This window comes from Sphaerodactylus townsendi, linkage group LG03 (genome assembly GCF_021028975.2).
Source record: "Sphaerodactylus townsendi isolate TG3544 linkage group LG03, MPM_Stown_v2.3, whole genome shotgun sequence".
Classification (NCBI taxonomy): Eukaryota; Metazoa; Chordata; class Lepidosauria; order Squamata; family Sphaerodactylidae; genus Sphaerodactylus; species Sphaerodactylus townsendi.
In genome coordinates, this window is record NC_059427.1 from 72803600 (window position 1) to 72816739 (window position 13140).

At 43.3% G+C, this 13140-nt stretch overlaps 1 protein-coding gene and 1 long non-coding RNA gene across 4 annotated transcripts in view; one reads left to right on the plus strand and one right to left on the minus strand.

The window, feature by feature from the left end:
• Positions 1–83: 83 nt before the first annotated feature.
• On the plus strand, positions 84–9993 carry LOC125430125. The gene is made up of 3 exons (XR_007244098.1): positions 84–232; positions 4857–4981; positions 9958–9993. It is a non-coding gene; the product is annotated as an uncharacterized LOC125430125 (long non-coding RNA).
• FAM193B (family with sequence similarity 193 member B) overlaps positions 6670–13140 on the minus strand; it is a 37198-nt gene continuing 30727 nt past the window's right edge. For 2 of the 3 annotated variants that reach the window (XM_048491898.1, XM_048491895.1), the window contains one exon: positions 6672–8435. In XM_048491898.1, the coding sequence (XP_048347855.1) occupies positions 8339–8435 (97 nt within the window). In that variant the 3' untranslated portion in view covers positions 6672–8338. Of the gene's footprint in view, positions 8436–13140 lie in introns of all 3 variants that reach the window. The other variant, XM_048491897.1, reaches the window with a different exon arrangement.

The window sequence follows — 13140 nt, forward strand, 5'->3', positions numbered from 1 at the left end:
AGAAGGAGCAGAACTGCTGGGGTTGGGAAACGGATTGTGAGAAGATTTGTATCGCTTAGCAACTGGAGCCACGCCCACACACTGCACCTTCGGATGAGGAAAAATGCGCTCACGAAGGGAAGCGACGGAGAGCAAATTTAGTGAAAATGAGAGAAATAACGGGCAGGAGACAGGGGGTGTTACGAGCCAATGACCTCCTCCTCGGTGCCTTTTGACGGAGCTGTGAGCGGAGGTGTGCATGAAATGAAACTTCTTGGTATTGTGAGTGACACTCAGGTTTAGTAGTTTAATGACGGTATCGACCTTTCGTGGTCCATAGGTAACGCTGGAGCTGTAACTGTTGTGCATTCCGCACAGCATATTTATAACGAGCTGCAGTCGTTATAAGGATTGCAACTCGTTGTAAATATGCAGTGTGGAATCCACTTGCGTTGGTTCTTGTGAATCTAAGGCCCCTTCTGCACATGCAGAATAATGCACTTTCGGTCTACTTTCAATGCACTTTGCAGCTGAATTTTACTGTGCAGAATAGCAAAATCCACTTGCAAACAATTGTGAAAGTGGATTGTAAGTGCATTATTCTTCATGTGCAGAACGGGCCTGCCAGGCAGTTTTGAGGTTGAGGGAAGAATCCTCTTTTTTTTCTGGAACTGGCCAGTGTAAAGTCATGCTGATAATATAATGTTGTATTAGGCTTTGAGATGGCATTTCCTTTTTTCATACTTTGCGATCTTTCATATTTTGCTATCTTGAATGTTGTTGCATAGTACAATGAGTTTTCCATATCGATCATTTTAATTTGAAGCCTGCACAGAACTTTCCTTTGCTGGCAACAATTTTGTTTGCATGTTTTTTTTCAAACCATTGCCATCGTTTCACCCATTGTACGTTGCATAATTTTGTGTGCCACATCTGACCCCTCCCACACACACACCCCTTGTTCAATAGGTGTAATCAGTTGCAGGTGCTTTGTTCAGTGTAATGATATAATATAGAAACCAGAGTTTCTGTAACATGTAAATGTTTCAAAGGAAATTATATACACAGATTTAAACTGAACAGCATTTGCTTGCAATAGCTCTGTTTTTGTGTAGCATAATGTTAGTGATGGACTAGGAGCAGGGAGACCCTCATCTGAATGCCCAACCGTAGTGCGACTTTTATTAATTTTCATTTGAACATCAAAAAATAATTTAACAAAGACACTGCTTTGAATGTTAGTCAGTTGGCTCCTTCAAAATGTATCTTGTTCAGATTGTTAGAAAAACATTTTGTTGACAAAAATCAACTGAGAAGGATTGGAAGATCTCTTGAATAAACATGGACATGTAAAACACTAGATGGCACACTACAAAACCGATTTGACCATTTGCTGCTGCCTTGCATGAGATAGAAAAACTATGCCTTAAATGTGCAAGCTATCTATGGGCTGAACAAGCAAAGAATCAGTTAGGATGAGACATAACGATTACTAAACTGTGTCAATATCACAAACAATAGCAGTCTATTGCCCCTGAAGGGTTCAGCACTACTAGGTCAGGAGCATCCATACTCAAGATGTCACTCACACGCTAGTTCCATGCTAGTAAAATAATACATCTCTGAAACAAGGTGTTAAATTCTAGGTCCACTCCCAGGAATTTGACAGAAGACCTAGGGTTTACTAGAAATCACAGTGAATCCAGGATCAGTTTTTAAAAATCCCCTCAGAAAAACTGGCTTCACTTTTGACCCAAGAACGTTTTTTAATCTTTATCCTCTTGTTTGGATCTACTTATTTAGTCATTGCTTTTGTAATTTTACCTGTTGTTTTATGAAGATCAGGTGTTTTTGTCTATTTAAAAAGAATGTTTGCAATTTCTTGAATTGCCATTTACATTAAAATAGCATAAAATCTGTTAATAAAAATTTACATTGCCTCAGACACAAATATTTTCATTAATTAAAATAAATGCCACTAATAGAATCACTATGTTCTCGACTTCCAAGGAAGCAGTGTAAAAGAGTGTGCTTGCACTATTCTCACGAACTGCCAGTAAACTGCACTCTCTTGAACACTATTCTTGTCATGCCATGTAGCAATTTCTCATAACATGAGACTGGCACAAAGTGCAGGGCAAGCTTGTGTCCAACCAGCCACAGCTTGGACCAAGGAGGATTTGAGGTTAGAATAATCTTTATTGCTTAAACTCAAGGTTGGGATTGGTTTATATAGCCCCACTAGGCATAACCCATATGTCTGAGACAGAGACTGGTAGCAGTTGGGAAATACTGGCAAAGCAGTTTCTTCCTATCCATTGTGATGGCACCAGGAAAACCTGTCTTGTGAGAGTTCCTCACAAATAAAGAAACAGGAAATGCGCAGGAAAAAAGTTCTGTAGGTGTTGTTTCTCTCAGAAGTTCGCAGGTATGTTTTGCCTTGCTTGGGTCACAGAATCATGTAGTGTTTTAAGTATAAGGCTTTGGCCTATGGAAATTTCTTACAAGACTGAAAAAACTATAAAATACCCACTTTTGCTAAATCTTACATGCTAAACACGCTTGTGTATAGGCAGCAATAGATCCTAACTTCAGTGTGAGAAAATGGAATTCCCTATCACAGTGGCACTCAGTGCCACAGGTGGTAGCCACTGACTTGTGACTCTAAAAGTAAAAAAAAAGTTATTTAGGTATTAGTCATTACAGCTAAATGGAACGCTGATGATCTAATATGCTGGTGACACATGGGTAAGAGTATGGCTTGGCTGGCTGAGAGGGCTTGCATTTTTGAACACCAGCTCTTTTATCTTTCTATATTAGGGACTGTAAAGCAGGATGCAGCATTAAAGCTGAATCCACTGTCTGAACTAAGATAGAATTATTGATTAGAATTATTACTTGGGACTAGGCATAACTTTTGATAACCCCAGTTCTCTTATTTACATACCATGGTCAAAATGTCAAGGAACACATCAGATACAAGACTTGACAGGCAGCAGTTTCTTCCAACACAGATCTAGTGCATTTGCATTGCATCTAGTTCAGCTAGACCTGAAATGCAGAACAAACCTGTTCACATGTAGAATTTTAGAAGCAGAACTTTTTAAAAACCAAAGATTATATTTTGCTACCGTCGGGAACGGAGATAAAGATCACCTTATGTCATTCTGTAAAATGGCTATGTTTTAAAACAAAAACAGAAGTGTTATTTCAGGGTTTACATGCCAGGACTAGAAATGCAAATAGTGTTCCAGGAAGGTAGAAGACATTGACACATGATGATCAGTTTTTGCCTCCCATGAGAGATATGTGTGCTATCTATATAGTTTTTCTCCCCTGCAAATACCAAATGAGGTGCACTATACTGGGACTTTTTAAAACCAGTGGGCATATTTCCTGGAAACAAGAAGGTTTAGATTTACTGCTTCCAGACAGTACTGAGTTATTTCAGGGTTGCAAACTCTTCAGGACATTGTGAGGAGCCCCCCAAAGTAAGCAAATAGATAACAAAATTGTAGATAAATTTACTGTAGCAAAAGACCAGCATAATTATTTGCATTGGGAAAACCTGAAATTCTCATGTAAGGGTTCTGGAAATTCTTATGTAAGGGTTCTGAACTGTCTGAGAGTATCCAGAAAACTTGTGAACACATAAACCTAGTGTGCTGTGGTTATAACAAGTTGAGAGCTGATGAGAAAGGGACTGAGTATTGCAAGTATAACCATGCTGCTGTTTGATGGTGTGGCTAATTTGGAACACTAGGTACCACTCTGATCACTGATTGTAGAGTTGGAAAAGATTCAGAAATGAGATAAAGGGTTCCTTTCCCCAAAGAAAAAGCTACAATTAGAACTTTTTAGTTCAGAAAAAGATAGCTAAGGAAAAAACATAACGGAAAACTGTGCACTGAATTGAAAGAGTGTAAGCACTCGGACCCTTCCTTCTGCTAAAGGGTGCCACGAAGGCACAGAGGCCAAAAACTGGCATAAGAACAAGACGCTGCTCCTCGCAAAATGCATGTTTTCCAGAGAGTTTGGGCAGGAAGGCAGTTGACCTCTGAACTTTCCCCCGGTTCTAAGGTGTGCCTGGCTGGACAATGGAGCTAGCTAATCTCCGGCGTGTCACCTTCGGTGATGCAGTCAGTGCTCTAAACAGACTATTACTTACCCCATTCCAACAATCAGTCAGTATACAAGAGAATAGCCCAGGCATTATCTTGGGTCCTGTCAACTCATCCAGCCTCTCCTATCTTCATGTTGGAACCCGAGAAAAGCAGTCAATTATTTGTCTTTGGCTTTCCAGCTAGCTTACCTCATACCATCTCAGGACCCATTTTGAGGTACAAATATAGATCGGTGTGCACAACCCTATACTTGTGTACGGGCTCTTTCCTTTGCTCCGGAGATGCTGGTTGTTTTCCTCTTCAACACTGCTTTCCCTGGACGTCCCTTCAAGACTGGTAACTATCATCCATCTCTGAAACCCTATCCAACACCCTCCCTTTTCTTTCAGTCAGGTCTTGAATGCTTTATGCTCATTGCTTGAGATATACTTTTTGCTTTTATTACTTAATTTTTTTAAATAAAAAATTTAATTATACAACTGTTTGCTTATTTAAGAGCTTTCACCCAGGACTATCCTGGTGTACATAGATTATTGATCCCAGTTACCTTCTCTTGCTTTGTCTCCAGCTAATTTTCCTTATTAAAGTCGAGATGATCTATTTAGGGTAACAGGAGCAGTTAAAATTCTGCTTAGTTGTACTAGAATTTGGACCATCCAGTACTATTGGCAGCAGATTAAGGAAAGGCAAATTATTTTCTCATAGTGCATAATTAATATACAGATCAATTCCGTATGTGTCTTTTTTTTAAAGTCCCTTGGGCACAGATTTATCAACAATAGGAATCATCCTGTTCTGAGTACCAGATACTAGAGAAAAATATCAGAAGACTGTTGTCCTCCCATTCTGCTTGGGAGGTTTCCAGAAGCATCTGGCTGGTAGGTGCTGTAAACAGAATGCTCATATATTAGATGAGCATAGACTCCATAAGACACTTCTTTGTATTTCCAGATCCACTCGTTCCTCTCTAGTCGCTCCAACTGTCATTCTTGACTACATATATGCAACTGCTATAAACATTTAATGTAAACTATTTACAGTAAAATGTAGAAATGTCACCTATTCTTGCTATAGAATGTAAGTTTTCCTGGAGCAGAATCTGAAGTAGATTTTTATTTGAGATGCCAGAGACAGGTCCGACTACATGGTATAGCCAAGGTATCGGTTATGTCTGCTTGTTGAAATCTCATTCATGGCACCAATCTGATCTAATGGTAAGAAAGAGGCTAAGGGTCATGGGATTACTCAGCAGAGCATCAAACTATCAAAATAGACAAACCAAAGAGGTTCTTCCATTGTCTATTTCCATTCTTTTGATTAAGAACATAAGGTAGCTGTTGTGAAAAGGAGCAGGATGGTTGCTATGTGCTGTATTCTTCTTACCACTCCATGCACTTCACTCTTGTTCTTTTCCATTGTGAACCCCTGTTACAAAGCCAATAATTTGACGTAACAGTAACTAGGAATCTAACCGTACTAGGAGATCCCTGTTTGGCCTTGGGCAAGTCAGTCGATTTTTTAGTTCTTCAGTGAGGTTTACTACAAGAATAATGAACTGCTTCACCAATGTGGCATAAGGAGGACTAGGGAACTGTTTGCACAGTACTAAATATTATGCAACGTAATAAAAAAATTCCATTCATGGAGCACCTTACTGAAGTAAACAGCATCCCAGGAGATAGAAAGGCTCTCCGTGCTTAGGAATTAACAAGACCGGAGCCGATCACACATTTAGGATAGGAACAGGAGGCTGTAAAGTACCCACCATCTTTCAATAACACAAATAAGCAGTCTCTTGTTAGAATGAAAGGGGGTGGGGTCTGTACAGACTGCAGCCCACATTAGGCTCTCTGCACCAGCAGCCAGTCTGGGTCCAAGCCAGACTCTCTAGATCCAGCAAAGCTGACCCACTGCCCAATCACCTGGCCCTTTGGTGCCACCTATGGGCATCAATTACACAGCACACACAGCCACTGTGTACAGATGTCAATTTATCTTTCAGCATGAAAGATTTCACAGTATAAAAAATAATAATTAAGAAACCCAGAGAAGCTGATCTGCTTGTGATTTATGGCATGGCATAGCCCAGGGGTGTCCAACTCTGATTTCCCAGATGTTCATGGACTACAATTCCCATTGGTCCAATTGGCCATGCTGGCAGGGGATGAGGAATCGTAGTCCATGAACATCTGAGGTGCCAGAGCTGGACATTCCTGTCATAGCCCAAACCTTCTGGGAAGTAGGATGTGATCAAGCCTCCACTCCCAGCTTCACTCTCCCCAGGAGTTGGGGAGAGTTCCTGAGTAGCACCAGAAAAGGGTGGGGAGTCAGAGAGCCACCACTGATTCAACATTGCTGCAGTTTGGCTTGTCAAGTATATGTAAAAATGATCAGGGGAAGGTATAGGCAAGAACTCCTGCCCAGGCAACGGAGCAAGGAAAGAAGGGCAATTCATGGTTTGCCCCCCTGTGCTTCTGCTAGGAAACCAAAGTCAGCAACCCCCACCCCGCCCAGTGGGCTAGCAGGACCACATCAGGTGGACTGATTCCCCCCTCCCCACACTACTGGAATAAACAGAAGTAATGGGTAGCTGCAAAGCCCAATGAAGCTCAAGAACGAACCTGCCAACACAGTTCTAAGGGATGGGGCCCAATGTGTTCAAAGCCAGAACGTGGTGCGTTTGATGACATGGAGGCACATCCAAGAAAACAGTGTCACCACACCTCTCTACTAGCTGATTTCCAGGGTTTTCACTCTGGTCCTATGCATCCTGAACTACAAGGGGTTTTTGCTATTGGCACTTGGTTGGGGCTGGGCTGTGATGAATGAACATTACAACCCTTTTTGCAGCACTTGGTCCTCTCATAGAAACCCAGAGATCACAGGGCTCCTCTCTGGCAGTGGTGGAATGACACAGAATCTCTGTAATGTGGCAGCAAGTAATTTGCTATGAAGCTACAAACATCTGGGTGGAATAAGTTCTGGCATGAAAACAGGCAGAATGGTCACTTCCCTAACTCTCATCTGGGCTACCAAGCACATCTGAGGGGGAGTGACAGTGCAGGCTGCTCCAGTTGAGATTATTATTCTGCAAGCAAGCAACAGGTAGTAATCAGAGAGTCTCCATTCCCATTAGATTTGCGATACATGCTTAGAATCTAATGAGGCTAATGTTCAGTGATGCTTGGACCTTGGGCTGTTTTATGCAGGAGAAACTTCCCACATGAATGTCACTTCCATGGAGCAAGTCACAAACACAGCTATGTATGAAGCACACAAACAAGTGCAGGAACCAGGAGCCAATGGGTGACTTTCTGCCATGTGTAAATACGGCAAAATAGGTACACGTTCACCCATGAGACATGGAGAACATGAAGCTCCCTACACAGGAACTGTGTGATATAGGCTTAAGCTTCATTACAATGTACTCAAAAGTCCTCCGATTGGGGTTCTATTGCTCAGATATCACAGAAGTTATTGGCTCACGGATGCCTACTTAAAGAAGCATGAACTCTTTTTCAAAATCTTGGGAAGACAACCAAGATTCCCCAGCATGGCATGTCAATTGAGAGAACATTGTTCCCTGAGAGGTAGGGTAGTTCAGCTAGGGTCCTCAGAGCATGTGCAGTTTTCAGGAGGCTGTAGAGGCAGTTTCGTCACACCCCAAAGTACTGCTGCTGCCCTGATTCTTCACAGAAGATGATTAGAGTCTAAAAGCTCCGTTCAAGGGCAGTGCCACATGGACCTGTTTCCTTTACAGATCCAGAGTATTCAACTTCTGCTAAGTCTGAGTGAGAGTCCACTGGAGGGAAACACCCCCTTCCAACTGTAGGTGAATTGCTACTGTTCCCTCCCCCTTGTGAGGAAATATCCCTAGGGACCAGAAAAGGCAGAACAAACAACAGAAAAGTTGGGTTTTTTAAATAAAATAAAAAATTAAAAAGTCCTTTATTGGGTGCAGCCTGGTCCCTGTGCCACGCTGGGCCTTGGCCAATCAAGACTGCCCCTGGGCTTGGGGCGGCTCAGTCAGCATCTCCCCGAACGTCGAACACTGAGAGGTGAGGAACACGGGCTGTCCAGGCCATGCCTCTAGGCTAGGAATGGGAGCCCCATGGATGGGGTAGGGAAGGGGGAGCAGGGTTGGTGAGGTCAAGTGTCTGTCTATGGATTTGGGGGAAGGAGAGGCAAGGTGAAGTGTGGGACCCTGCACATACACCAGGGGTGCACCGCACACCTCACTGAGCTGCACTTGAAGTGGTTTTCTTCAGGGTGAAATTGGTCCAGTTCACAGCCACCTTCTGTCGGGTCTGCTTGGCTGAGTCAAGGCAAAACCTACAAACAAAGAAGGAAAAATAGTAAGAGAGGCAATAACAAGGCTGGCTGATTATTATGGACATCGTTAAAAACTGTTTTTCATCTATAAGGTTCCCCTGATCAATAGCTGATCTGTCCTCAAGAAATAAATTGTTTATGAACATTCCATCTTCTAAGTAAAAGTATTGCCCTTACCTGCAACTGTTGTTCATCTAGTGGTCTTCTGTGCAGACACACATTCAGACTGCGCATGCACAGGCCTGCTGCGGAGAGCTTTAGCAAGCTTTCTGGAAAGATCAGCAGAGCTGTGAGCGCTGTCCCCCTGCCTTTCCCACCCAGGGATCATGTGACAAGGAGGAGGGAGAGCACAAATCCCTTCCTGCTGCTGCGGAAATAAATAAGAATGAGCCACAGGCCCACAGAACAATCACTGTTAAAAAGCAGCAGTCCACAGCAGGGGAAGAGGGTGGGATGAGTGCCTGCACAGAAGACCATTAGATGAACAAGAGTTACAGGTAAGGGCAGCACTGTTTTTCATCAACGTGGTCTTCATGTGCAGTCCTACAATGGGAAAGTAGCAAGCTCATGCACCTTAGGTTGGTTTATTATATTTATATGCTGCCCTCCCCCTTACAGGCTCAGAGTGGCTCACATCATGTAAAATACAATTAATATAGTTCATTAACATTTTTAAACATTAGTATAACACTCTAAAAAGGATTGTGACTAAAATCTTAATATGGTAATGGGGCAGGAGTAGGAGTAGGAGAGAGGGAGTGGCTACTAGCCGTGGGGACTAAAAGGAACCTCCATTTTCAGAGACAGTCAACCTTTGAATCCCAGTGCCAGGAGGCAACATCAGGGGAAGCTCTAGGCTTCTATGCCCAGTTGTTGGCACTCCAGAGGAACTAGCTGGCCACTGTGTGAGGATAGTGGAGTACGGAGTCCTGGTCAGATCCAGCAGGGTTCTTCTTAAGTTCTTAACCTCCATATTCAAAGGCAGTACACATCTAAATACCAGAGCCATGGACACCATCAGGGGAAGGTCTCGGCCTCCATGCTCTGTTGTGGGACCTCCAGGGGAACTGGTTGGCCACTGTGTGGGACAGGATACTGGACTAGATGGACCCTCCTCGGCTGGATCCAGCAGGGCTCTTCTATGGTTCTTAAAGAGCTGTAGTTGCAGATATTTTTATTTTATCATGCATGTTTTAAATTAAAATGTTTTAAATTGTTTAAATTGTTTTTAAAATTTTATCATGCATGTTTTAAATTGCCTTAGTGACCCTCATAAGGGCTGAAAAGCAGGATGTAAATTTTGTAAACAACAGAAATAAAATAAATGGCTTGTGCCTGCTGAAGAACAAATAAATGAAACCACACAACCATGAAGGACACAACCTCCGTCTGGCACTATATAACCAGAAGTTTTGCTGTGGAACGCCAATGATACTTCAGCCAAATTTATGGTGGGTGTGAGACTGCTTATTTAAAAACAGTGATTCTAACACTGCTCTCCCAACTGCTGCCTCTCTTGTAGCATCTACATCCATACGGTATACTCTGTTTAGGATAAAGATGACAGAAGATTTATCCACCATTTCCTGGACCATCTTTGTTCCAGAATGCTCCACTTGGGTCCTACCGTGTTTCCCCGAATATAAGACAGTGTCTAATATTAATTTTTGCTCCCAAAGATGCGCTGTCTTATTTTCAGTGTTCTGTTCGTCGGGCACGCTTCCAAACAAAAACTTTGCTATGTCTTACTTTCGGGGGATGCCTTATATTTCCCACTTCAGCAAAACCTCTACTATGTCTTATTTTTAGGGGATGTCTTATATTTGGGGAAACAGGGTAGTGCCTTCGGGACAGAACTAGGTAGGCACTAGGACCCAAGTGGAACATTCTAGAACAAAGACGGCCCAGGAAATGGCAGATGAATTCACAAATCTCCTGTCATCTTTATTCTGAACAAGGTATAGTGTTTGACAAACATGGAAGGATTGGATCACGTGGCTGCTTTGCAAATCTCTGTGATGTCAACTCTGGCAGCAAAGGCAGCTGACGAGGATTGTGACCTGGTGGAGTATGCCTGAACAGAGTTAGAACAGTCCATGCCTGCAAAAGCATATGCTGAATGAATGGCGGTGGATACCCATCTTGACAAAGACACCGGAGAAGACACTTTCTTGCCCTTGTTCTGACCTTTAAAACAAATAAACAGATCACTATCAACCCTTAAAGGTGCAGTTCTATGTCTCTTATTCAGGGAATGCAAAGCCCTTTCAGAGTCATTCTGGGGTTGAGGGAAAAAGGCAGGTAATATAATGTCCTGCGACAGATGAAAGCGGGATACTACATTAGGCAGGTATTTTAGACTGGGGCATAGAATGACTTTGTCTAGATGGAATCTTGTAAAGGGCAAGTCACGACGCAGAACTTGCACACCTCCCACCTACCTGACGGACGTAACAGCAATCAGGAAGGCAGCTTCATATGAGAGTAGGTCTAAAGGACAAGTGGCCATGGGTCCAAAGGACTTCTTGGTTAGGTGGGTTGGCACTAAGGAAAGGCTCCACTGGGACCCTGGGGCAGACTAGAGGGTAGAGATTGTTGAGTCCCTTCAGAAAGTGCTTAAAGAAGGGGTGTGTAAAAACAGACCATGAGTTTGCCACCAGGTGAAAAGCTGAAATGGCAACCAAATAAACTAGTCTATCAGTGAAAGCAAATACTCAAACACCTCAGACAAGCCACAAGATTCAGGGATGGAACCCCTCTTTGAAGCCCAGGAAACAAAACTTGACCACTTTCTAGAATATGATTTTCTAATAGACATTTTGCGAGAAGAAATAAGGACATGCTGTACGCTGACCATCTCCTCACAGATGAAACTCCCAAGCAGTTAAATGTAGAGGCCTTGGGTTGTGATGAGCAGCCCCACTGCAGAGGAACAGATCTTCCACTGGAGAGAGGAGGAGGAGTTCCTCCTCAACAACTGGAGAAAGGAGAATCAAGGCCTCTTGCACCGATACAGATCGATTAAAATGCAGTTCACACTGTATGACTGAACTTTTGCCACTATTTTGGTTAGGAGTGGGAATGGGAGAAACATATAAAGGAACGAGGTTGCCCAGTACAACTGAAATGCGTCTCCTAGGGAGTTTGTCTCCTAGGGAGTTTGTGCCCCTCCCCACTCTGAAATAGAACATGTAACATTTCTTGTTGGTCTCAGAAGCAAACACGTCTAAAAGCGGTTTGCCCCATTTCTGGAAGACTGGGTCCAGGTCCAGCATGTTGAGGGACCATTTGGGGTGTGTGTGGAATTCCTTGCTCAGGAGTCTGCCAGAATATTCTCCAGAACGGCTATGTCACTCAAGGAGATGTGGTGTTCCAAGGCCCACTCCCAGATGAGGGTGGCCTCTGCAGAGACATAGGAACCCTGTTCCTTCACACAGATAGACTTTCCCAACAGTTGAGCTGTAAGAGAAACCAGAGCGTACTTAATGGCCCACAGGTCTAATAGACTGATGTGCATCTGACTCTCATTGGGAGACAAAAGTCACTGATTTGGGTACCCTGGCAACGGGCACCCCAACCTGTAACAAAGGCATCAGTGAATAGCTATATGCCCATGTCCCAAAAGGTAGTCCAAGAGAGGTTAGTAGAAATGGACCACCAATGCTAGAGCACAATATGGCCTTGGGGGTAATTTCTTATTCTTATTCTGAGAATCTGAACCAGGGACAAATGCCCTAATGAACTAGTTTAACAGCGTTCTCATGCAAAGCCTAGCCTTGCACTCTACGTTAGTGGTGGATGCCATGAGACCCAGGAGTTGTTGGACCCACATGGTGGACTGGAATCTTCCTGCAGAGAAACGCTGACCCAGGGCCTGAATAGCCCAGATCCTCAGGTCAGGCAGGAAAGCTCAACCTGAACAGGAGCCCAGACAAGCCTCTATAAACTCTAGAGAGTTGAGTAGATGGCAGGTGTGACTTCTCATAATCAATGATGAATCCTAGCACCTGAACTGTTTGTACCATGAGACTAATGTGGTTACTTGTGTTCTTATCAGAGCCCACAACTAACCAATCATATGGGAACAGGGTGCAACCACGTCTAACAAGATAGGACACCACTTCAGCAATACATTTCGTATGGACCCTTGAAGGGTAAAATATTGGCTTGATGTGGTGGCCTGACAATTGAATACAGAAGGTACTTTCTGACAGAGTCTGGATGGATATTGATAATATGAAAGTAGCTGTCTTTAAGGTCTAGATGCCTGGGGACAATAAGGGGAGGCTACCAGCTACCACCTTTCTTTTTGACCAGGAAATATCATGAATAGAATCCACTGAATTGCTCACATTTGGTAACCTGGATGACACCCTTAGCAGAGACTTCTTGTTGAAGCAGAGGAGGTGATTCAGCTGACACTTAACATGACTCAAAGTAACATGGAGTCAATTTAAATTCATAATAGTAAGCACCAAACATCCGATGAAACTGAGGGCCAAACATTAGCAAAGCAGAATGACCTGTCAAGGAACTGAACGGAATCTAGTCATGCAAATTGCTTAGACTTTGGTAGGAAAACAGGTGAAGACGGTTACTGTGCCTGCCCCTCTGGCTCTGAGAGTAGCACTTGCCCTACTGTTGGTCGGAATATTGTTGGCTGGGCTGGGCTGAGCTTGATGCAAGTAGGAGGAGCCCTGATACT